Source organism: Triturus cristatus, chromosome 9, assembly GCF_964204655.1.
Source record: "Triturus cristatus chromosome 9, aTriCri1.1, whole genome shotgun sequence".
NCBI lineage: Eukaryota > Metazoa > Chordata > Amphibia > Caudata > Salamandridae > Triturus > Triturus cristatus.
This window is the reverse complement of record NC_140592.1, coordinates 1,210,659,644-1,210,685,852: the sequence shown is the minus strand read 5'-3', so window position 1 is coordinate 1,210,685,852 and position 26,209 is coordinate 1,210,659,644. Positions and strand designations below refer to the sequence as shown.

The 26,209-nt window shown below is 46.9% G+C and overlaps 1 protein-coding gene across 3 annotated transcripts in view; it reads right to left on the bottom strand.

Annotated features, from left to right (window-relative positions):
• The window catches only part of TTBK2 (tau tubulin kinase 2), a 536,541-nt gene that overhangs the window by 221,602 nt on the left and 288,730 nt on the right, over positions 1-26,209 (bottom strand). For all 3 annotated transcript variants that reach the window (XM_085627231.1, XM_085627232.1, XM_085627233.1), the window contains exon 7: positions 13,081-13,185. In XM_085627231.1, the coding sequence (XP_085483357.1) occupies positions 13,081-13,185 (105 nt within the window). The remainder of the gene's footprint in view (positions 1-13,080; positions 13,186-26,209) is intronic.

The window sequence follows — 26,209 nt, the reverse complement described above, 5'->3', positions numbered from 1 at the left end:
ACATTGTTCCTCCGTGACCGACCCTCGGAATCTTCCAGTCGACGATCCATCAGGGCGCTCGCCTGGCCCAGTCGGCGCACCTCCTTTTGGAGGGCCGCCACGTCCGTTGTGAGGCCCGAGGTGGTGTGGGCCAAAGAGTCGACCCGGTCATTCGTCTTGGACAGATCGGCCCTCACCAGGCCCACATCCACGAGGACCGAGTCAATCTTTTGCGCCAGAGTGTCAAAGCGCTGGTCCACTGAGGCCTTCATCTCGGCGATGGCGCCCATGACGTCCCGGAGGGTCAGATCCGCGGGCAAAGCAGGGGCATCAGTCGGGCCAACAGGGGACCTACGCGGCGCCTCTGGAGATCCCTTCTGGAGGGTGTAGCGGTCCATGCTGTTAGACTGAGGGGCTGCGCCACGGCGGGTCGATTTCACCTTTGCCCGGTCGCCATCTTGTTTCGTGGACATGGCTCCAGTCCCCAAATCGTGCCAATCTCCTTGAAAGGGGCTGACAGACCGGTTCACGGGCTCCGGGGGAGGGCGACCACAGCTCCGAAGGGCGGATCGGCAGGGCACCCCGATGAAGTCACACCACCGCACGCCGCCTCGCGACCCTACCTCGCTTGGCAGCAAGGAGGGCGCGAAAGCGAAAGTGAAAGTGCGGGGTACGCGAATCGCCCAGTCTCGCCCGCCGCTGTTGTTCACTTTGTCTCCGGATCGCCCCACAACTCCAGTCCGGGGGGCCGGCGTGGAGAAGGCCGCAAACCTCAATCGATGCTCCCGCCGGTGTCCGAGGTCCGATTTGGAAACGGAAAACGGGTGGCACCTCAGCTCGGTCTCACGAACACAGTCCCCTCGTCTAGGACAGGATATAGTCAGGATTTATGCAGGAGGTCGCGGAGGTCCTCGGGAGCCTCGCACCTACGCGGCCATCTTGGTTGCGCGCTAGGCTCCTCCCGGCCTGCATGTTCCTGATTGACATGGCTTTTTCGTCTGGTAAATGTCGATACGTTTGACCTGCTGAAATGTACGGGGGGGGGGTTGCTTTTCACGAGTAACTCATAATTTTGACTTGTGTGTCAACTGGGGTTTGCACCAAGTGCCAAAATTTATGAAAGCCTGATTCAAACGCTGGGGGTTGTACTTCTATTTGATTAACTGAAAATGAAATGCAGAGATCGGGATTAACATCAAACGATATCGCCCTGTGTCAGTGCATCAACCACGCGACCCCTGAACGTGGTACCGGCCTGAAGGAGGCTACGATGACGCTCTGCAGTAATATTACAATTAAACAGCTTCACCACGCGCCGAGGCAAATAGCCAGACTTTTCGAAAAATGAAAAGACACATTCTTGTAGTCTTGGTACCAGCAGTTTCTCTGCCGGGAAGTGCCTAGTGACGATGCAGTTCGCAGGTGAGCGCTGCCCAATTGTGCAAATACTTTTGCAAATGTTAACCAGTGTAACAAGTAGAACAAGGAGAAAACGCTTCCCGAGCCAGGGTGGACCGGACCCCGGGCCCCGTGTTACGGCCTGCTCTGAAATGCACTTTTGTTGTCGAACGGCCCCGCAGTACTCGACCCGAAGCACAACTAGCAACAGCCGAAGCAAACGAGTGGTGCGCGCGAGCAGCCCACCTCTCTTTCCTTCTTTCATTTAGTTGCTTCCCTGTGAAATGGATCCAAAAAAGAAGAAGCCCGCGAGTGGTGCGCTCGCGCGTGCGCCACAGCGAGACATGTGGTTTAAATTATCGCGCCCGTGTCTGGGCACAATAATTGAAACCACATGGCAGCGGTGCTCGTAACTGACACCAATAGGCCATGGGCGGAGCAATGCGCCCGCCTTTGGCCAATTGCGTGCTGTCTTTTATAAAAAGACACACGCAAAGGCCAATAGCGTGGGCCAAAAGAAAAAGCACACTAGGTCCGTTTCTAAACCCCCTACAAGAGGTCTCTCTCTGCGCGAGCAATGCGACGCACTGCAACGCAGGCGCGAGACCTAAAAATAGTCTCTCTCCCCATAGTGCACTTATTTGTCTCGCCAAGTGACTGCTCTGAAATTTCAAAACAGGAGATTAGATTAAAACCTGTTTTCTCACACACAAGGCAAATGAAAGATTTAAAACAAACTGTCTATAAGTATCAGTACAATCTTATTTAGAGGGACCGATTATCCAGGAAGGAACATCCTCATATCTATTCACAGTGACAAATTTACGTTACAGGTTTCTCTTACTTAGGTTTCGACTTAATCTTATCCCTTGTATGTTGGCCCATCCATCGGGATTTTTTTCTATCCATGATCTTCCGTTCTGTCCCTGTGAGGGTGTCTCCGCTCAATCAAACTTGCACATTTATTTCTTTTGTAAATTTTATGCGGTACTCCGCAAAAAATTCATATTGCCCCTCATGCGCAAATATAATTTCACACAATGCCTATAGGAATGAATTTTTTTAAATCACTGCCCGATCCCCTTGTTTGTTACACCATGGCATATTTTTTATCCTTATCATGAAAAACTAGGCGACTGTATAATACCCAATAATGAATTACATGCTTTGTTTTTAGGAATCGCTTTTAACCAATTGTTCAGTCATCGCGAATGCTTTGTATGTTTTTAATGGATATTTTTATGTTTTTCAAAATGTTGTACTTGGATGGATGTTTTTATTTTCGTACATTTGCACTTTTATGATCTTATAATATAAGTATCGAATAAAGTGCATTGACTGACCGACTAACTAGACAACTAAGAAGGGGTAGTAATATAGTCCAAGATCGATTCTGACCTTCTGCCACACATAAGTGGGAGTTATCTGCACGCTCCGTACGACCAAGTTCAGTGACTGAAGTAATAAGTTTGGCAGGCCCCCCTGGGCGGAGTGCTCGAAGTGGATGAAATGAAAATCATCGCCAAGAGCAGTGTCCTGGACAATTGGACAAGTTACTGCCAGAGATAGATATTAAAGTTGCCCAGAACCATGAACGGGAGGATTGAGGTGGGGGCTTATGCGCGGGGCCAAGGAAGTCCTGTGCTACTCTGTGAATGTGCCCAACGAAGAGAGAACTTCAAAATTGGAAATATAACCATTAGGGTTGTAGATATTTATAATCAACATATTTGATTTGTCACTAAAGTTAAGTAATAGCAATACTGTGTATGGGCAATTAGTCTCTACCTCGGTCATGGCACAGTTCAAAGATAAGGATATTCAAATACACAGCCCCGTCTTGGCTCGCCCCTAGAGGGATGGAATCAATTGGCAAAAAAAGTGGGCGTATTCATCTAAAAAAAGGTGAGGTTTTTTTTGTTTGACGAAATTTCCTGAAAGGTCAATATATGGTACGATGTGATAAACTAGTCATGACAATAAACATGGAGGGTGAGCCATACAATAGGATATTTTCCTTGATCCATGATTTTAGTGGAGGGAAGAGTGTACTTCATGGAGGCCAGGGTTCTCCATTCTCAATGCAGGGAGACCAGCAAACTTTGTACTTTCTCAGATTAAAGTCTAGTTGTAAAATCAACACTCCTTTGAATATGGAAGCTTTACTATGTTGTTATTTGTAACAAATACCCAAAATTGTGTTAATCACACAACAACATAACATTTCCTTAGGAGAAACTATGCAGCGACTGTACACGTGAGGTTCTTCATAACCGATGCAGCTCACTGAGAGAGTACTAAAGAAAAAAGCAGTTTTTACAGGTGAGACTCACTTCACCTTGATGTTGACCAATGAGAGGAAAACAACTGGCCCATGAGCACTAAATCCTGGCGATCTAAACTGGTGACATGGAGTCTGTGTGCACACAAACACCTTTCACTTATGACACTGCTGAACATATGCATGGAAACCCAAAGTGCTGGCCATGCCTTATACCCGATAAGTAGACTGCTACAGAAAGGAAGGTTTAGAGCTGTGTATGCTCGGGGGGACCAATTACAGACGGGTTGCTGGTAACTCAAGGGAGTAACTTCCTCTCTCGAAGGAAGCAAAACAGCATGCACCCTTCATCTCAGAGGACATGTTTCCAAACTGTTAACAATAATAGGTTGTGCTCATCATTAGCAACCACTTGGCCATGGGAAATACTTGCACAACTAATACCATTACTGGTGTTCCTAGAAAACAAAGATGCTCAAAGAAGCATATTCCAGCGCTCTCCTTCATACAATATTCAGATAAATTAAGCGACTCAGTAATTGTCTTGCACTGGGCAATCCAATTAATTGGTAAATAAAGATAAATGAAAATTAATAAACTACCATAAACTGGTGGGTAAAAGGCAGAGAGTTACTGGTGTTATGCTAGTTATCAAGGTGAAAACGGGAACAACAAGAAATTATTTCTAGATGTCACTTTAATTACAACGGAAGTGAAGTGTTACCTTCAAATAATGTTAAACAGGAACTCTTTCAATCAGTGCCTATAACACGCTCTCTTACATCTGGTCAGTGCTTTTAACAGGCTTAATGTAATCTGTTCATTGTTTAATTAGCATTTGGACTACATGCTTCATTTTCACACACTATTCCGATTGAACTCCAAAGCACTGACTTCCAACTATTTTACAAAGGTAAAAATGCAAAGATCAAGCGATCTATGCATGGAGCGGAACCCCTTCACATACCACGGCTGGTATCATCCAGTGCACAGGTTCAGCCTTTCTCTCCTCTAAAGATTAGTGACTGAAGATGGCAGGGAAGGCGGGGAGGGTTCGGGCGTGAAGGGGTTCCTGAGTAGTCTTATGATCAATAAAAGGCCATCCCTCAAAGATCACTGTTCATTAGGTCTGCTGTTTATAACTAGATTAACACAAAAGTCTTCTCCTGAACTGATTTTGAATATATAGGGAACTTCGTAATTGCTAGAGCTTTATTAGAAAGAAGAGAGAATAGTCTGGGGACACATGTAAAAACTATCCATCTTCCGAGGTCCCTGGATGGTAAGCGGACACTGGTTCCATTAATCCAGAGCACTGGTACCAGCTACTATTTGTCTAGTTCTAGGTTCAGTGGCAAGAAGACTGAGCGTGGTTAGTAGCCTGTGTGGGGTGAGATTAGGATATGGGTGTTAGTAGCCTTACTGCCCTCATGTCGTCAAGACTGAACCACGGTCCCTTCATAAATCGGCCCATAACTGCGGGTCTCTGTGACGGTCAAAAACACTTAGACGGTCACTCCTCAATTAAGCACAAAGTAAATGTTCTAGATACTAAAGGAAGAAGAAATTCCTTTTGCAACTGTAACCTTTCCACGGAGGACCCCCCAACAACATGTATAACTAGGCGGTGCTCTATAGACACTGCCAACGTACCTAAAACCGAAGAGTCTGGCACATATTGAAAGTAGCAACACAAGGAGATAATGGACGGAGCACTGAAACTTTTCAGACACTCACCCCCAGTCACAGATCTGGGTTGAATCCATCATCATTCTTTAGCTCACTTCGCCACCCCAGTTCAGACCCAGCTATATGCAAATCAGTCTTGACCCTGTGCCTCATGGGAAGAGTCCAGCCCGAACAGCCAAGCCAGGCCTTCCCTGGACCGGATGCAAGCATCTTGGGACCAGTTTCGGGGTAACACCCCTGATCAGCTAGGCTAGCTTGAACCCAGTGGCAAAGTGAGCAAGGGACCCACGTCTGGGCATACCCTGCCAACTTAGGGCGAACAAAGCAAATAAAGTAACCTCTTTCACTATGCATGCAAATGTCATGCTCCATTGCCTGAAACAATTGAGCTGACAAGCCAAACAAACAAAAACTCTCACCCAAACTAAATCTGGTTACTCAGGTTTCAATTCTACCAAGTACTGTATCAAGAAAATTGGTCACTTATAAAAAGCAACGTTACTTTGTTAGCACAGGTACAAAATGCCTTATTTATAGGATATACAGAGAGAAGGGGTAGGTTTTTAACACAATGTACATACTGGCAAGCCTGATCGAAGAGACACAGTTTAGAACACAGGGAATCCGTAAAATAAACGTGGATCTACTCACCGGTATATTTAAGATGAATCAGAGTAAAAACACTTCCTGCAATTATAGACACGTGTGAGAAATAGGTCTCAGGAAGGAAGACTGTCTGGAACCGCAGAACCACAAACAGGACCCAGTATTCTTGCAGTAGAACCAGGACCCAGTGGTGTGCCACCCAATAAAGACGGGTCAGCACCAATGATCCAGATGCCTCTCCTGCTGGAGCGGTAAACCCCATGAAGTGACAGTTTAATGACGGTTTGGTTCCTGAGTTAGTCACTGACAAAGGATCGCAGTTGATGGTGTATTAAAGTAAATTAAAGTAGGTGCTGCGCTAACAACTGGAAACTGTAACTAAAATAGAAGACAAAAGTAGTGTGCAATCTTGTGTCTTGAAGAAAGTGCGTGGCTTCACTTGGGCAATATTAAAAAATGAATGGAGCGTGTGGCTCTGGATGGTGTAGGATAGTGCCTCTTTTTGACATGGTCTCCTCCACTATTTGCCACTGGTGCGGATGTTTTTCAACTGATGTGCACTTGGTCCCAGCTAACCGGGCCTCAGTGCTCGTTCCTTAAAACAAACCACATGTTCAATGGTCTACCAATTGGCAAGGACTTTAGCACCCCTGTAAGCCCCTAGTAAATGGTACCACTGGCACCCAGGGCATGGGTACTAAAGAGGATCCCCAAGGGCTGGAGCATGTATTCTGCAACCCTTAGGGTTCTTCACACAAATTACATGCAGACTGCCATTGCAGACTGCGTGAAATGGTGCAAACTGTTACGAAAACATAACACTGCACACTTCCTGTGTGCCATGCCAAAATACACTGCATGTACTATTTGCAAGTTACCCCTACAGCAGGCCCTAATAGAGAGTGCATTATATTACATGCGAGGTCACATCTGTGATGCCTAGATCAATTACTAAGCATTGAAAGTGATCAGGAATCCTTCTTAAGTATATGTACTAGGCACTGGTCATTACAAGATACCCGTCTACATAATGGATTCACTGAAAATAATGGCGTTTGGTATTAAACACCACGTCATAATAAATCTGTACTGATGCCAGTACTAGATTTAGTAGGACATGCACCCAGATGGTACTTTAGAGGTGCACCCTGAATCCTACTGGTCTTTTAGTGTGCTGGCTGACGGCTATCTTCCTGCCTGCCACCACAGACGAGTTTCTGACCCCTTGCAGGGGAGAGCTTGCGCTCTCGGAGGTCAGAAACAATGCCTGTCCGTAGAAAGGCGATCACACCTAATCCAACAGGATGGCTAGCAAATTTAGAATATCAAGGCCAGGGGCTTCAAAGCCTTTGCTGCCTTTGACGTTGACCCTGGCTTCCCCATAGACCAAGGAATGCCACCCCTGCCGAGGGGCCCACTTGGCAACGAAGCAAGAGGGAAAATTAGTCAGGAGGCGTATCACACCCCTAAGGTGGGCCTCCTGAAGTGGACAGTCAAGGGAAGGTTTCGCCATCTTGTTTTTGGTGAAACAAGGAACTCTGGGTCAGGATTATGTCCACTCTCCACAGGAAGTGGTCATATAGGGGGTGCAGTCACTCCAGAGGTAAGTAGCCCATTGACTACCTCTCTATACTCCCACTTAACACCCCTAAATTCAGTTTTAGGGACTCCCCTGACAACAGTAACTCAGATTTATCTACCTGGGAACAGAAGGACTAAGAAGAGCGGACAGAACTGTGGACCAGTTCCAAAATTGGCACCAGCCCCTGCCTGGCTGCTGCTGTCCTGACAATTGCAAAGACCCGACTCCTCTAGCAGCTGTGCATCCTCTTAAAGCCTTGGAGGGCTGCAAGCACTTCGCCAACCACTCAGCATCTCCATTGGAGTGGAGGAGCCACTTCGCTGCAGCCTCTGACCACATTTGCCTGGTTCACCGTTTTGCCAACCATCTGGTCCACTGAGGGAGCAAATCACCAGGAGGAGGTCATCGACAATCCAGGAGGTAACACTGTCGCTTCACCAAGTCTCGAGACACTGTGCCTCCTCAGAGCCTCCCTGCACCAATGTTCAGGGTACTAGAGCCCTTGCAGCAACCAAGGCTTGTTAAGTGTCCAGCCCAGACACCAACACCGCCAAAACCGACCTACCGACAAGGGACATCAGCATCAATGAGGCCATCACCAAGAGTAGATCTGCTGTCTTGTTTTCCCTCTCTCCAGGTCGACCCCAAGAAGTGAGAGCATCCAATGCAAGCGACCCACCGGACAAAATACCTCTGCACCCATGTTCCAAAGCCCGAGTCCAAGTCAACCGACGGTGTCCCCTTGCCCCAGAGACCATCAAGAGCCGAACCTCTTTTTGGATTCTGGTGGACTGCTCCCCCAATCCCCACCTGCAGCCTTTTTTTGTTACATGTACTCTCCATTGACTTTACCGCATAACGCTTGAGGCTATCATAGTGAGCAGCACCTTTACAGCCGGACACACCAGGGCAGATAAAACCAAACTGCTGGTGGTTCTATCGACCTTGGCCCCTAAACACCTTAAGTTCAAGAGATCAACCTTGATAACTGTTTGCAAGTATTGCTATGCAGTTTATGTTTCTCCCGTAGGATAATGATACCTCAAAACCCTTATTTCTGTATTTTTTTTTTTTTTAAATAAAACAATTTTTATTTTCAACAACATAGTATCGGTATACATTGTACATCATTGCAAGGAGTACAAGTTCCCCACTGTGTATCCGGAACTTCGCATCCACACACATTTGAACACAAATTTGAGCACTTCCATGCCCCTGGCTGATGGTCAGCCCTACACTGAGTGCAGTCCTGCGTGTGAACATTTTACCAAATACAATGAATAATTTAAGTCTAGAAGATGTGTATTCACAAGGTGTGAAGGGGAGAGGACACAATCTCCGATGTTAACTGTTCCAACATTGTTTGTCTTTCACGCCGCAGCTCTATCGTAGGGGAGATACAAATGTCCCCCCTGTACCTGTTCCACTTCCCCCATTTGTGGTCCCATTTCTTAGGGCATCCCCGTCCTTTAAATACTGTTTTTTCTGCAATCATTGCAGAGTCCATATCCGTAGCCCAGTCGCTCAACAACGGGACTCCCTCCGCCCCACATTTTTGTGCAATGTTGCGTTTCGTTATAACAAGGCCCATCGAGACCCAAGCCTGTTCAGCCTGGGAGAGGTCAGTCGCCTTCCAAATATTGAGAAGGCAGAGCAGGGGAGATTGCTGTAGGGGTTTGTCACATGTTCTTTGAAGTTGACGGGTGACTGCCTTCCAGTATTGCTGTATATGTGGGCATTCCCATAAGATGCGGACAAAGGTACCTACTTGGTTACAATGTCGGAGACAGAGCAGGACAGGGCGCCTACCCAGTGTGAATAATAGTTTGGCATCGAAGTAGACTCTATGAAGTATTTTCAGCTGGATAAGCCGTAACCGCATGGGAATGGCAACTTCTCTGGGGGAGGCCAGTGCGGCACACCAATCCTCTTCCTCTATAGTACCCAAATCTGTGTCACAGCACCCTTTCAGTTTCTGCAGAGGATCTGCACGATTGTTTACAAGCTTTTTATACGCGAGTGATATTGCCTTGTGGTCCATGGGATCCAACAGCAGCCTGTCCGCCAGGGGGGGAAGATTCAGGGAGAGGGAGCCCCTTTGGCAAGACTGCCGAAATAGCATGGCTAATCTGTAGGTACCGGAATGCCTCCGATGGTGCTAATTGGTATTTTGTCTGGAGGCCACTAAATGAGGCCATCCTCCCCCCTCAACCACATGTCTCCCACTGTAGAAATTCCAATTGTGTCCCATTTGTCGAATCCAGGGCATTGGTTAAGTCGACCCAGCATATCAGGCTCCCATAGCGGCGTTGCCTTAGTCAGGCGGTTATGCCATCCCAACTTTCTTGTGACTTTGTGCCATGTCTCAACCGTACGGGCGGTGGGGCCGGTTAACTTTAGTTTGCATGGATGTGTGTATAGGGCCCTGTTATAACCCCCCGGTCCCACAAGCCAGCGACCTGTACAGAAATTGGGGTCATCATGGGGGCCGAACACTCAACTGTTGATCGCAATCAATTGGGAGGCCTGATAGTAGAGACGTAGATCCGGTAGCCCTATGCCCCCATCGTACCAACCCATCGTGAGCTTAGACAATGCGATGGGCGGGGCTCGTTCTTCCCATATTTCTGCATTTTTTTATGTTGTTCTGTAAAAATGATAACTCCAAAAGTACCTGATTCCGATGACCTTGGTGTCTTCATTAATTTGAAAATCTGTGTTATTTTTCTAAATTGCTATTGAATTTCTTCTCGAGTGCGAGTCTTATTTATTGACTCTGCATGCACAACAAATGCTCAACACTCCCCTATGATAAGTCTAAGCTGCTCGACCACACTACCACAAATAGAGCACTTTGAATTTTTGAAGAAAACCCTGTAAACCAATAAGAATCGTCTGGACTATTTGCACGGTGTACCCCTACATTAGTATGCTGCATATATAGCCAGCTTCCTACAGATGGACATTGAGATGGTCTCCCTCCCCCTTCCTCCCCACTTCCTTCTTTCTGCTTCCCTTTTCTTTGTCGCACTTATACAGAATATATGTTCAGTTGAGCATTAATAAATCCCGGTCTGAGGCCCCCTAAAACCCCTTAGCGCCGCGCAACCAGAAGTTCAATCGGGATGTTTTAATCCGCGAGCCCTGATTCTGCGATGCTATCATAGACACAGTGTACCCCAGTTCTACTCCCCAGGTTTGAAGAGTTCTGATTGTTATTTGCAAGGATAGCCACAAGTCACCCACAGGGCTAGCGTTGAGAGCTCACACCCGATCGTCAGTACAGACCACAGAGCATCTCTCATGGACACATGCTTTATACCCATGTACCTCCCCACATCAGCGATGTAGCCTACTGAACTGACAGATAGGATGTACACTGGGATGTGGCTATAACTGTCGCCATGACGTGCCACTAGCATGGTGTTTAATTCCTGTGATAGCTGATATATGTGTACTGTATTTTACAATCAAATGCTAATAAAAACGATTTTTCAAAAAAGTAGAGCATTAATAATAAAAACAAAACCTACACAGCTCCAGCACTCCTTCCAAACCCACAAGATTAAGGGTCTGATTACGATCTTGGCGGATGGGATATTCAGTCACAAACGCAACGGATATCCCGTCCACCGTATTACAAGTTTCATAGGATATAATGAATTGTAATTTGGCGGACGGGATATCCATCAATGTTGTGACGGAGTAACCCGGTCCGCCAAGATTGTAATCAGGCCCTAAGTCTTCTGTCATTCTGTATTATCTGAGGGCTGCAAGAGTTATTGACTGGCTTCCTGTGTATTCCTTTGTAAGTACTGAAGCATGGACTACAATCACGTATGCTGCCCATTGAAAGTTCACTGTTGAGAAGTCACGGTGCATACTGAAGGAAAGTGGAGATCTTGATGGATGCAGAGCTGCACAGACACCTGTCAAGCAGTAGGCTGACAGATGCTGATCTGATTCCTCCACTATCTTCTCCTGCCTCCCTGGAGCTCCACAGTTCCAAAGAATGTGGGGGAACCATGACGGCTCCCTTTCTCAGCTAGAGTCTGTGACAAGCAGCAGACCTCTGCTGCCTTCTGCAGCACCTCTACCCAAGCTGCCAAGCCAAGTGGCTGCTCTCTACTAGGGGAAGCGAGGGAATAACATTTCCAGGGAGTGAAACAACATGAAGGTAGGGTTGAGTGGTAAGACAACACATCATTGTCACACATTTAAATGGAATGCGATAAAAGGAAGTCTCAAGGGAGGTCAGACCAAGTGGCAGGGGGCATGCAATTATTAATTCTGAGGGGTTGCAAGGACAGCGATGGCTTGGTATTTTTGTCAAGAGCCTTATTTTGTACGAGTCTCTCATGCATGCTATCCCAACTGGTCAATGACATCACCTTGCGGAGGGAGACATGAAGGGGGAAAACATTCATTTACACTGGTTTTCCACCTTCAGGCTCAAGGTGAAAGCCATCTTGAGCTTCACTCTTGCCGTCTGTGGTGTTACTTTGAATCCTTCGGTGAATAACAAGCCAGTTCATTCTTACCCATCTACAGCTCCATGTTTTTCAAAGACTAACTTGAAGATAGATTTACAAGACGGCAGTGTGTCCTAGTGACGTCTGTCCTGGGATCTTTGGTTTTCGGGAGAAATGCAACTTAGGGCAAAGTATGCAAGAAAAACTCAGAAAAGAAAAAGTGTGAAACTAATGATGTATCTTTTTAAGACTATAGAAGTATTTCATGTACTAACAAGGTGTTGGTATATGCAACCAGCTGGGAGAGGGCATACGTCCAGTAAAGGTGCATACTGCTTCGTGTTACTATTGCCGAAACATTTTCTTCTCTTACTTTCTAAAGGTATTGCACCCTATCTTTTGCTGGCTAGATTTGAGGAATATAAGATGTAAATGCTGACAATTGCATTAGCAGAGATATGGTTCAAAGATTTAAATTGTGAATTAAAGCGCTGTGACCATCCTATGACTTTATTTAGTTTATCGGTAGGAGTACATTAGGTAAAGAAATTATCTCCCAGAGCTAGCCACATTGAAAGGTGAGGTTTCCTTTGACAGGCAAAAAAACAGAATCCCACTCAGTCAACTCATGAAAGATGGCGGATTCTGCCATTCAACCCTTCAAGGGAAAGGAGGGTGTTAGGCAGTCATTCAAATCAGGAAACTTCCTATTTATGCTTGGTCATAACGGAGAACCTGTACATAGTGTTTCCCTACGCTGCATGGGACAGAGCTGAGAGGGGGGTAAAACTGAACAACACCATTTTAAAACAGAATCAAGTTCTTCAAGAGTCAAACACAACACACCCCTTCAACAAGCTAACAGCATTTATTAATCTAAACAGAATTTCTTCGAAAAACAAATTACATTAACTAAATACCAATCTAAATAATTTAGGTTCAAAATCAGGTTGAGTTTTGTTGATGGAGTGAAAGATTGTAGACCTTGATTTGGTATACAACTCAAGCCTTTGCTACAAATCATGCATTTGAATACATACAATTACAATAATGATAGTGAATAGTTTACTTACAGGTCTAACATCTCCGCACGAGTTGGTGAACTGTCGAGCTAGGCCAAAATCGAGCATGTAACACTTCCGACACGTGCTTGGAAACCGACCCATCGCAAAGTTGGACTAGAAGACAAACAAAATGCATAAAAATACAAATGAACCAACTGTTTTATGGCTACATATTACGCACTTCATTTCAGTAGATGAGGCTACGGTCACAATCTTTACATTTGCTAAGGCAGTGTTTTTACAAAACTTTAGAACGATTCCTTTACCCTCTGATTTCTAAGTGCTACATAAATTTAAGGAGAAATGTCACAAATATAGTGAGTATGCCACAACAATGCATAGAAAACAACAAGCTACTTCCCTTCGGTAATGCGGTTTTTGGTGGATACTCTATCTCCCCAGGGGCCAGACTGCATCCCTAAAATAATTCTGCATAGTCCAGTATGCAGGTAGGTGGTGTTGCAAGGTGTTACTTCAACTCCACCCCAGACTCCACTCCACGCCAGAAGAGAAGACTGGAGCAACATGTTGGGGGCCAACCAAGCGTACTGATGTCAGTTTGTGCCCTTGGACGCAAAGCAAAAAACACATTTTCTGTGCCAGTGTGCAACTCTCTAATTCTGAAAAGACTCCATTCCATGGTAGGCGAAGGCAGGAGAGTGGTGAGGAATCTGCAGTTAGAGCATCCACCGGAAACATTGTTACCGAAGGTAAGTAATGTGTTCTTCTGCTAGATATTTCTAACTGCAGATTCCTCATCTTTAGAATAAATTCTAAAGCAGCGAGGTAAAGTTCCTTAGGCCAGACTCCATCTTGATCAGGCCGAGACTACATTTTCTCTATTTGCAGAATCATCATGTCTGCCTTTGACGCAGTGGTCGTCTAGCCTTATCTTTTCAAGAACCTGTGAAAGTGTCAAGTCATTCTGACAATGAGATTGATAAGATACCTGACACGCAGACAATGACCTCAACACTACACCTGATGGGACATCAGTCTGGAACAAATGCCTTGTTATCTCTATCTCAAAGTCAGATATAAATGACAAACAGTGTATTCTGACTCGACATTTTTTTTACCTTATATGTTTATAAGAATATGTCTAAAATTAGCATGTTGATGCACATAGGTTATGTCAGACATTCTTAAGGTTATGTCAGAAATTCCGATCTCAGATAGGATATACATTCATTCATTCATTTCTTTATTCGATAAAGAATTCATCATAAAAGAACAGTTTACAATACAATAAAAATATAATGCAAGAAACACCAAGCCTAAAATACATCCAACAACTCCTGTTTCACCATTAAAATAAGAAGTACAAGGGGAAAATTATCAAACAGGGTGGGGGTAACCAGCCCAGGGCCTTTCCGCAATTAGATGGGATGGGGAAGGGCCTTGATACGCCTCATGCGTAACCGCCAAGCGCTTCCCAAGAATTTGGCTACTGCGCATACCATGGCAATAGAAGACGTGTCAGTGCAGAAAATCTGCAGGGCCATTTTATGACATCTAAGGCCCAACCCCTTGCATAGCGGCTTCAGCCATGTCCTCCTGGCTACCCTGTATGCTGGACAGGCAAAAAAGAGATGCGCCACAGACTCTGTAGGAACTGCGCACCCTGGGCATGAATTCGGTGAAGCACCCTGCTTTTTCCACCCCGAAGTGAAATCATTAACCGGGAGAATCCCAAACCTAACCTTTAGATAAAGTGCTCTATCCAGGGGTATCTCTATAAAGTCCAGAAACGGTTCGAAGCTTCTGGCCCATTTAAACGACAAGAACCTCTCAGTTAGGGAGCCCCCTAGATTTCTACTAAGGGACTCTTTCTGAACCCAATCCCAGTACAACTGCTTTATCACTAACTTAGGTGGTGGTGTTTGACTTTTCCAGATATCACTCAGACCCAATTGAACAACCATCTGCCTCAAGTTGCTCAGCCACCTGATCCTGTTGTTAGTGTTGAGCAAAATTAATTCATCTAGGGCAGCGGCGTACTTTTGAAGCTCCCTAGTCCTACGCAAGCGAACCCAAAAAAGTAAAGGACGCAGGCGCACTACATCTTCAAGAGGGCGCCTGCCCATGCCTGCCCGTAAGGGGATTAGCGGAGTAGAAGCAGGAAGGGCAACCAGATCTCTCAAGAACTTGTTTTCAGACTTTACTATCTCTGGGATATTTTCAAACCCCCATAGTTCAGAGCCGTAAAGGGCAGATGTTAAGACTTGGCCCTCATAAATAGCAAGGAGCGGTGCCACAGGCTTTCTCTTGGACTCCCGATGTTCTCTCAAGACCGCCCCTGAGACTCTTTTGAAATTTAGCAACATTTTGGCCAAGTGATCTTTCCAGCTCATCCGGTTATTAACCCTAATGCCCAAATAATCAAAAGAGTCTACCAGCTCCAAAGGCTCACCATTGAGCAAGAAGTTATTTCTGAATCTGGTAGAGGGTGCTAGGGCCATGAGCTTTGTTTTAGAGGTATTGATGGCAAGACCTCTCTCAGTACAAAAGGTGCTAAAACGATTCAGAAGCCTTTGGAGGCCTGTCGGGGTCTTGGAGATCAAAATGGTGTCGTCCGCGAAGAGGAGTGTAGGGATTTTTTCGCCTGCCAGGGATGGAGCATCAGCCGGAACCTCTCTCAGGTGGTCCACCACTCCATTCACAAAGAGAGAAAACAGCGTTGGAGCCATAACACATCCCTGGCGTACACCCCTCCTCACGGGAATCCTCTCGGTCAGTTGACCTTGTGTACCCCATCTGATCCTCGCATAATTCCCCTCGTGGAGTTGCACAATAAAGCCTAGAAGAGAGCTTGGAAAGCCCATCTTTTCTAAAACTTCCCACAGCCTATCACGAGGGACCAGGTCGAACGCCATCCTGAGATCTATGAAAGCCAGGTATAAGCTACCTTTGTTGATGGTGACTGTCTTCCAATAGATCGCAAAGAAGCGGAAGACCTGGTCCATCGTGCCCACCCTTTGGCGGAACCCAGCTTGGAGGTGAGACAAAACATGCTTCTCTTCCATCCAGATGCCTACCCTCATTATAATGACCCTGCCAACCACCTTCTGAATCACATCGATCAAACTGATCGGTCTGTAGTTGGCAGGATCTTCTCTGGCACCCTTCTTGAACACAGTGATCACCTCCGCTCCCTTCCATGAGTCTGGGACGGGGGAATCCCTTGGAGATCAGATTCATTATTTGGGCAATAAGTTTAGCCCATATTTCCGGATCTTCCAATAGGAGGTCTCCTGGTATCCCGTCTGGGCCAGCAGCTTTCTTCGGGGTCAGGTGTTTGATGGCCAGCACCACCTCAGCAGACAAAAAGGGATCCTCAACCGGCAGTAGGGGGGGAACCCTAGAAGCATGATCAGGGGGGAAGTGGGCCACTTCTGACCCACCATACAATACTGAGAAATGGGTAAGCCATTGCTGGCTGGTTATGTGATTGACTAGTGGAGGAGAGTTACACGACCTGGCTTTATTAATCAGATCCCAAAACAGCCGTGGGTTCTTCCTGTTGGAAGCTGCTTTGAGATCCTGCCAGTATTGTTCCTCCCACTCTCGTTTGGCCTGCTCCAAAGCCTTTGCATATTCTTTCCTAGCTACACTAACTAGAGGTTGACTCTTTTTACGCAGGGCAGTTCTAATCTCGTTTCTTTTTGCCTTGCACTGGGCCGAGTACCAGGGATTACTTAGTTTTGTCATATTAGTTTTTTTATTGTCCCCGCTACCCTTTTTGTTCTGGATTGAGAAAAATTTCCCTACCTCCTCTACTACATTTTTATATGCCTGTGCGAAGGACTTACCCTGGGCACTCCCTGGACCCTGGTCGAAGGCCACCAATTCTGTAGTCAGATTTACTACGAACGCCCTAATCCTTGCTAAGTTGTCAACCTGGGATTGAACTTTTTCCCATTTCAACCTACGGTTACCTTGGAATGGTACCACCTCATTGGTGGACCGCAAATGGGATAACCTCTTGCCGTCATTTCGCTTCCCCCATCGTATCTTCATACATAAAGAATTGTGATCACTGTCCTGTGAAGGTGTCACCTCCATGTCTATTAGGTCACACCACAGTGACACGTCTATTAAAATATAATTGATTCTCGACGGGCTACTGAGCCTGTTAAAGGTCATCGCACCGTCGGGATCAGAGGGAGTCCTGCCATTAAGAGCTCTAATATTATGTTCCACAGTGAGGGCATTGATCTGAATTACCTTAGATGACCACTTTTTAATTGGGGCCAAGGACAGGGCCGGGATAGACCATCTAGAGTCCACCTCCTCAGTGCCCAAGGGGTCATCACCACCAAGGGGCTCAAATGTACAGTTAAGGTCCCCCCCCCCCACGATGATTTTAGATGAGGGGGGACAGGTGGATAATGCCTGATCTAAAGTGGTTACTGTGCTTGAAGTTATATCTCCCGTAGACCCTCTTAAATAGATATTAAATAAATCGGTCCTACTGGCCTTGTTTGGACCCACAAAGGATATATGTTGAATGTCCCAACTCCCAGAGTCATGATTAGTAACAACCCAGTTCAAAGAGATTTTTATCCAAACGTGAAGGCCCCCGGATGGTCTACCCCTACCACAGCCTTGAGCTGGCAGGAAGAAGGTAGAATAACCGGATTTGTGAAGTGGGAGCATACTCCAGGTTTCTTGGAACATACTAACATCAAACTTCTCGATGAAGGAGTTCCATTCCGGGAGAGCCAACTTTCTTTGCAAACCAGCCACATTCCATGAGACCAAGTGAATAACCATATTGTCTTCTACATATAGGTCAGAAGTGACCCCCACGTTCTCATCCAACATTTGTGGATTGGAGACATTTATGGAATCTATTTGATGTGGTGAGTTCGGCGATGGCGAACCTACAACACTGCAACCCATGATCACGGGTACAGTGGTTCTAACAATCCCTCCAGTTTCGAATCCAGTTGACAGAGTTAAACCCTTATGCCCAAGGGCAACACCAGTGGCCTCTGTAAACATCTCACAAGCACTGGCCTCGGGGCTAGCTAAGCCTACTCGTCCCTCCGAGCCCTGGGAGGTCTGTAATCTTCAGTCGCAGTCTTCCATGCTGGTGAGTACATCAAACCGGTTCACTGCCTCCAAGGGTGTGAAGGGCCTCGAGAGGTCCCACCTCCTATTGAAGTTTCTATTAGATCTTGGGGGAACATAGTCCCACCTTGGAATATCAGCAGCGAAAGCTGTGTAAGGATCGTGTGCTTGATGACTAGGAATGGATACTGTCGGAGGGTTTAGGTGAAGTAAGGCCTGCTTGCTTATAGAGGATGAGGGGAACACCAAAGATCTAGGATAAAAATATGTTAGTGCGCGTGGAGTGATGCAGTTGTTGACACTACCTGAGTGCCAATTCAAAATATAGTCAACTGCACGGGGGTCTCTAAAATTTACTACGACAATGTCTCCCTCGATATTTTTGCTTCTGCCGCCCAACCAAGAAAGTCGCCTAACATATAGTATCTCGCCATTAATATTCTCCTCAATTGGTCTATGAGTACTAAGCCAATGCATGATTTTGTTTTTCAGCTGAGCGTACCCTTCTCTTTTATTATTGGTCAAAGGCGGCACCCCCGTCAAAACAACCACCAAAGGCGCAGCTTCAGGGGGCAGATCAACTTGCGGCATATTATTTGTTAAAGAACTACTATAACTAGGTCTTTCCCTCTTTCCACGAGGTCCCTTTGGGAGCATTCACTCTTACCCCCCCCCAGGTCACTAGATGTAGTCTCGCCCAGAATACTCACAATTGTGGGGGGCAATAACCTATCGTGGATGGAAACTATCTGGTTAGTGGGCTGGGATATGATCTTAGTAGACTGGGGGTTGGAATTGAGTACCTCGGTAGGGGGTACTAAGTCAATAGCTACAGCCACACTCACCTGATCTGTAATCGGATCCACCTTCCTGCTTATGGCGGATTCTATATCCGCAAGTCTTTTCTCCAATCTCACTAAACTATCAATAATGGGAGTGATGAGAGACTTGATCAGATGGGCCAGAGCTTCTTGTTGGAACAGCAGAAGGGGCAACTAATAACAATGGTTCAGCAAGGGTAGGAGATAACTCTGTGGGGTTCACCTCGGGTTCTAAGATAGCAGTTGAAGAAGGGAGAGGCAGTTTCAACATGGAGATCTCTTCGGCTGCCTTCCCTTGTGACAAACTTACAGCCTTCAATGAGTGCTTCCCAAACTCAGAGTGGCTAAGCTTAGGTTTAGCCGGGTCCCCCCCTTTCTTACGTCTTCTTTTATTCGGTGGAGGGCCTTGAGTCTTAACCATTTTAGAAATCTTGGTGTTCTTCTTAGCCTGTTTAACGCAAGGGGGGGTGGGTGTGTTTAAAACTTTGGATATACTAAGGAGATTATGGGGTAGTATTTCGCTATTATCCTGGACCGTGTGGGCGCTAAGTGTAGGGGTGCACTCCACTGGCAAGAGAGGGTCGCTCACCTGTATGGGGGGGATCACCAGAAGCCATAGGACTAACTCCGATGCAAGGAGGGACCTGGGTAATGAGGCCATCAGGAACCCTAAGCTTTAAATTTTCGACTGAGCGGCGACGTTCAGTCCTTCGTTTGGCCAGAGTATTATCCTTGTCCACATCGGGCAACACCCTTTTAAAATAGGTGTCCAGCGGACCAGTTGAAATAACCCCCAGCATTTCATTAACATTTTTAACAGGGCTTGGGGCCATAATGGCCGTATAACCAGGGAAGTACAATACAAAAATCACTAACTAGGGTATTACACGTAAATAACCGGGCCCTGCCCGGCCTCACTAGGGCCTAAGGGGGCCCGCCCTTTGCCCGGGCTTCACCCCGGACTACGCCCGCACGCGTCCCGCTCACGCGAGACTGGAGATGACTAAGATAAGAAAAAGGAGGAGTCGGGAAGAGGAACCAGGTGCAGCAGGTAAGCAGACCGCAAGGCGCCCTGGTCCTCGCAGTCCCGAGGATAGAAAGAGAAGTTTTAAAATATCGTTGTCCTCCTTAATCGCCAATCAGATCCTCCGTGGCAGCCCCCAGCGCAGAAAACACAGTCCAAGCCTGCGAGCGGCTCCCGGGAAGCGGGGGCCGCGAGGCGCTAAGTAATAGGCAAGGGAGGAGTCGGGAAGAGGAACCAGGTGCAGCAGGTAAGCAGACCGCAAGGCGCCCTGGTCCTCGTAGTCCCGAGGGTAGAAAGAAAAGTTTTAAAATATCGTTGTCCTCCTTAATCGCCAATCAGATCCTCCGTGGCAGCCCCCAGCGCAGAAAACACAGTCCAAGCCTGCGAGCGGCTCCCGGGAAGCGGGGGCCGCGAGGCGCTAAGTAATAGGCAAGGGAGGAGTCGGGAAGAGGAACCAGGTGCAGCAGGTAAGCAGACCGCAAGGCGCCCTGGTCCTCGTAGTCCCGAGGGTAGAAAGAGAAGTTTTAAAATATCGTTGTCCTCCTTAATCGCCAATCAGATCCTCCGTGGCAGCCCCCAGCGAAGAAAACACAGTCCAAGCCTGTGAGCGGCACCTGGGAAGCGAGGGCCGCGAGGCGCTAAGTAGTAGGCAGGGGAGGAGTCGGGAAGAGGAACCAGGTGCAGCAGGTAAGCAGACCGCAAGGCGCCCTGGTCCTCGCAGTCCCGAGGGTAGAAAGAGAAGTTTTAAAATATCGTTGTCCTCCTTAATCGGCAATCAGATCCTCCGTGGCAGCCCCCAGCGAAGAAAACGCAGTCCAATCCTGCGAGCGACACCCTTAAATCTGTGTGTACAAGTTTCTGCTATTATTTCCTCATGAGACCGCTAATTTTAGTGAGCGTGGTTTTGATGATTAACTTCACACAGCAGCACCCCTTATAACTAGTTTCCTCTGCGGAGGGATGCTGAGGGCTGTTGTTACTGAACTGAACCGATGGACTCTGCTGTTTTGCTATTGTGGCTAATATCTGCTTTTACTGTCACTTTTGGTACTTTTGCCACACTACAAATGGCACAGTTCCTCTCTGGTGTATGCAGGTAGTGCGAGGGAGTAAGTAGGCAGGGGGGCAAGGAGCAGGAAGCAGGAAGCGGGAGGCAGGAGGCAGGGGGAGCGGGAAGTGTCTCGCAATGAAATTGCTCGCTCTCTTTACCTGCACAACGCAGCCCGGTGTCCAGACTCCAACGCCTCTCACTGCTCCGCTCAGCTCCTTCTGGTCCTTCTAATCACATTTCCTCTCCACTCCTTATGGAATAGATGCCTTAGGGTTGGACGGGACCGCCTCTTTGGTAATGTAGGAAGAAGGTAAATCCCGCAGCCGGGGGAGTGGGAGATTGAGCTGCCGTTCAGCTCGATTCGATTTCGGCTCTGCCCCGATCCAATCACCAGCCCCGCTCTGTTCAACGAAAGGTGACTGGCGAGAGCCGGGCGGGCGGACGGCAGAGGAGTGGGGGAGCAAAGGATAAGGAGCGGTAATGAACAAGCGGTAACACGTGCATGGGGCAGACGACCACCCTACCGCACCGCCATACCAGCTCAACTCTTCTCCAGCCACTGGCTCAAAATCGGCTGAAAATCAGCATTGGTCTGGAGACAGCTTCACTCGCAGAACCACGGACAAGCTCGGACCGGGAGGCTCCTCCTCTCCAATCAGCCGATAATCTGTCTTATCTGTCCCTATCCCCTTCACTCGTGCTCTTATTTGGATATACTATAAAAGGCCTGCCAATCGTCCACTTGTCAGGAGAGGTTCTTCGCCCTAGGTTATCGCCCAACATACTGCCAGAAGATCTTCAGATTGCTGTGATGCTGCTGCATCCCGTTCTGCAGAGAAAGCGGATACTAAGCCAAGTCTGAAAGGAGAAGAACTATTTGCAATGCATGTTTTCCTTTCAAGGGAATACTTGCTCCTGACTGCTGAGAACTACAACGTTTTGCTGTAAACAATAGGATCATACATTTGAAATAAACACTTTTTAGTTTAAATGTATTTTTCCTGGTGCAGTTTTTGAGTGTGATATTGTAAAGAATGAAACTGGGCTTCTAAATTTCCACTGAGTACCTGGATCCCTGTTTAGGGACTGTTAGCAACCTAAAAACATTGACATTGCTTCAAATATGTATTGAGGGAGGTTGTGTGGGGCCACAACAACCTGTTTTTTCCCATTCAATCGCTAGTGCATTGAACGAAGTTCACTCGTGACATCCATGGGTGTGAAAGTAAATCTTGTAGAGCTAAGACAGAGTCTTAGTTTACGTAACAGCAGTACCTCTCCTGTGGCGAGTCTGCGGGATGACTGTAAAAAGACTGCCTTCCGGGTTAGGAAATGTAGGGAACAACTGTTCAACATCTCAAAAGAAGTACACACAAGGAAAGTTAAGGACCAAATTAAGATTCCACTATGGCATCACAAAGATTTAGGTGGAAATATTTTGACCAATCCTTTGAGAACATGTATCACAACAGATTATTTAAACAAGGATGGTTGGTCTGGTAAACACATAAAGGCCTGACACATAACCATAAAATGTGCCTATTTTAAATACTTGCTAGGCTAAAGACAGAACAAAAAATAACACGACAGTTTAGCGTGCAGTGGGTCCTTGTTACAGATGCCACACCAAGCCACAAACCTGTCCCAGTGCCCTACGTAAACAGATTTTTTATAAGGACGGCTGCCTATCAGAATGCCATTTTTTACTTCAGGAAGTAGACCAAATGCAGCCAACTGCCGCCACTCAATCTCCATGCATGGAGATGTAGATTGTGCAGGCCCGGGTGCAAGACAGAAGTCTGCTCTGACACAAGAGGCAGCATGATGGGGAGAGGAGTTGGCCTAACGGCAAGGGCGGTCAACTTTGAATCTGGGGAACTAGGTTCGAGTCTTGGCAATGACGCTGAACATCCTGTGATTCTGGGCAAATCACTTAATCTGCCCATGCCTCACAAAAAGGAATGTGTCCTCATGTAATGCAACTGGTGCTATGTGAAGCGCTCTGATACCCGATTCGGGTCAAGTTCGCGCTATATAAAACTGATCAGAGGACAGATGCTCACAACTAGAAATTCCAGACACCACACTCTCATGGTCCAACCCAGTGCAACTATAATAAGTTAGGCCCTGTTGTTCCATGATCTTCTGAAGAACTCCGGGTAGAACAGTCAATGGCAGAAAGTCATACATGAGTCCCGTGCTCCACTCTAGGCAGAATGTGTCTCAAGAGAGAGGGCCTTCTTGGGAACTCCAATGCGTAAAAGCGTTGACACTCCACGTTCTTGGCAGCAGCAAAAAAAAATAATCAGGCCAGGGCTCTCCCCATTGACGCCTCCCGGTGTAGCTGCCATTTCTGATCTGCTCGGCGTTAACAGCTGAGTTTGTCCGGCCTGGCGATCAAAGATCCCGCCAGTGGTGTACGATAAGGGCGCAGGGTCTCCTGCCACAGAACTAAGGATCCCACTCCATCCTGCTTGCGGTAGTTTCATATGTTAATGCTGTTCTCTAGGAGGACCTGAACTAGCCTCTCCTTGATGAACAGCACAAAAGCGTTCAACGGCAAGCGAATAGCCTGCAACTTCTAGAGTTTGATGTGGAGGTGGGTCTCTGCTGGAAACATGAGTACTCAGATTTCCACCTAACTCAGAACACATCCCTAACTCAGCAGTGACGTGTCTGTCACCACCATCAGTTTGGGGTATGGTAGTGAGAGGGGTCTGCAGCATGTCCAATTACGATCAAGAAGCCACCCTACAGATCTTTTGCAGCCTGCTCTAAAATCAGGAAGGAGTCTGACAGATTCCCTTAGTACTGGGTCTACTGACACTTCAGATCCCACTGCAGTGCCCACACATGCCATCTGGTCGACGAACAGGGCGCAGGAGGCCAGTAGGCCAAGAAGCCTCAGAGTCTCCATCTCAAGGACTGAGGCTGAAACATTGGGATGCTAACCTGAATGTGCTGGACTCGTTCCAGAGGGAAGACCTGAAAATGCTCCATATCCAAGATGGCTCCAATGAAGGGGAACCTCTGCACAAGAGTCAGGTGTGCCTTTGGCATGTTGATCATGAGCGCCAATGATGTAACGAGGTTTGCCGTCATTAAGGGGTGGTCCACGACTGACTGATGAGCCCACCTTCAACAGTCAGTCGGCAAAGGAGGGCCTCCGCCAACCTCTGAAGGTACGCCGCAACTATCACCATCATTATCTTTGTGATCTAAAATAGATCTAAAATACAGCAAAGATATCTACACTTTTTTACACAAGGACATTTTGTTCCAATCGCTGAGGTAGGAACCCTCTCTATGGCTTCCTTTTCCAAACGACCCTGAACTTCCTGTAGCAAAATGGACAACTGGTCCTCTGAAAGCTGCTCTGATGTAGGTGGAACAGGGGGCGAGGTGAAAAGGAATGGTAGGGCGCAGCCCTATTGGACTATCTGCAGGGCTCACTTGTTAGATGGTATGGCTTGCCACTCATGAAGAACATGAGTGATCCTGCACAGGCTGGCCGTGTACTGCGAAGGGCAAACTAAAGCGGCTTGGAGGCTGGTGTGGTCCTATGGACGCTGTCTGCTGGATCGCCTACCCTGACCCTGAAAGGATCGATTGTCTGTTGGGCTGGTGCCATTGATGCTTTCTGAATACGAAAACCCTAGCGATGCTTTGAAAGGGGTGAATACTGCCTTGAAGGTGTGGAAAAAGCATGCATTTGCTCTACTCTCTTCTTTAGTGCTTGATGGTGGTGTTGGCCTTCTCGCCAAAAAGGCGAAACCCGGTGCAAGGCATATCCATGAGCGACACCTGAAGCCTGTGGGTCTCATTTTCCCTCTTGTGGCGCTGGAGCACCACGCTGACGCCAACTACTCTGCCCAATAGTCTGTTGTGTCAGGCCTGACCAAATGACGTACTTGGCAGCATCCTGGGGATCTTGAATAGTCTGTGCCAAATTGGGACAAAATTATTTTGGTTCTGCCTTCGGTGACATACAGGTTGGCTTTGCTTTCCGGATCGCCTTCGGGTGCATCAGGGCACACTCCTCGGACGACTTAAGAGTCATGGCTTGACTCCAAACACCAGAGACTCACCTCATTGACATTTGTTTGAGAGTCACTACAAGGCTTAAACCCTGTAGGTTTAAGGAGGGATATATTCTCTTGCACACTGAAAGACATTTTAAAAGAAAAATCTCTTCAACTCACCAGAACAAGTTAGGTGTTAGCTCCCGATTCTTGCACAAAGACATAGAAAAAAAGGAACCAACGTCAGTGTGCATGAGTGGTGCCTATATGTGGCTCCGCTCAACATCCGGGGCAGAGCGGAGTCGACGCGGAGCCGCAAATCCCACCTACTGGCGCAAAGAGACTATATTGATAAATCTTCCCAATCCAGTCTGGCCCTTGGGAATATTCTAAAGTTGAGAACTCTGAGTTTAGAAGTATCCATCAGAAGTAATATTATTGAGTCATCTGCAGTTTCTCTTCATTTATTGTAATACATTTAGAGAAAGGATTTATGGTTAGCATAGATTAGCCTGAAGGAGATACACAAATAATTATTTCGCACTGGTAGAGAAGTAAAAAACAAAATGTTACCAGACAGTTTTACAGCTTCTTCACATCACATTACAAGTAAAATTATCAGCTCTCACAATAAGTATTGCCAACGTTTTGCCTGGAGTTTGCCAGTAAATAACACGTTAATTGTCTTTGGAATTGTTCTTTCTACAACACCAGGTGGGATGGTTGCCTCGTTTAATAAGCCAACCCTGTGGAGTAATCTCTGAACTTATAGACCTGGTGGGGAAATGGTTTTGCTACGGTCAACATTTCTAAGAATCAAGTTATGGTTTGATTGTCTTTGAATCTCTCTAGAGTCAAGTCTGCCTTTTCCCAGAAAGTATGGACCCACCAAAAGGTATGAACACTAAGAACCATGGTACATCACCTGTAAATGCAGTAAACCTCATACATGTGTCTCTCCTCAAGACCACGCTGGTATCAATAGTCCTACTAATGCTTCCTGTAGGACCAGGTCTGCATGAATCACAAAATGTCCAGCCTCATGTACTGTTTGCATTAAACAGTCTGAAAGATCTTCTTCTACTGCCAGTAAAATCTCGCTGGCTATGTCCCAGAGAGCATGTGTGTATTTGCCCAGTAAGCA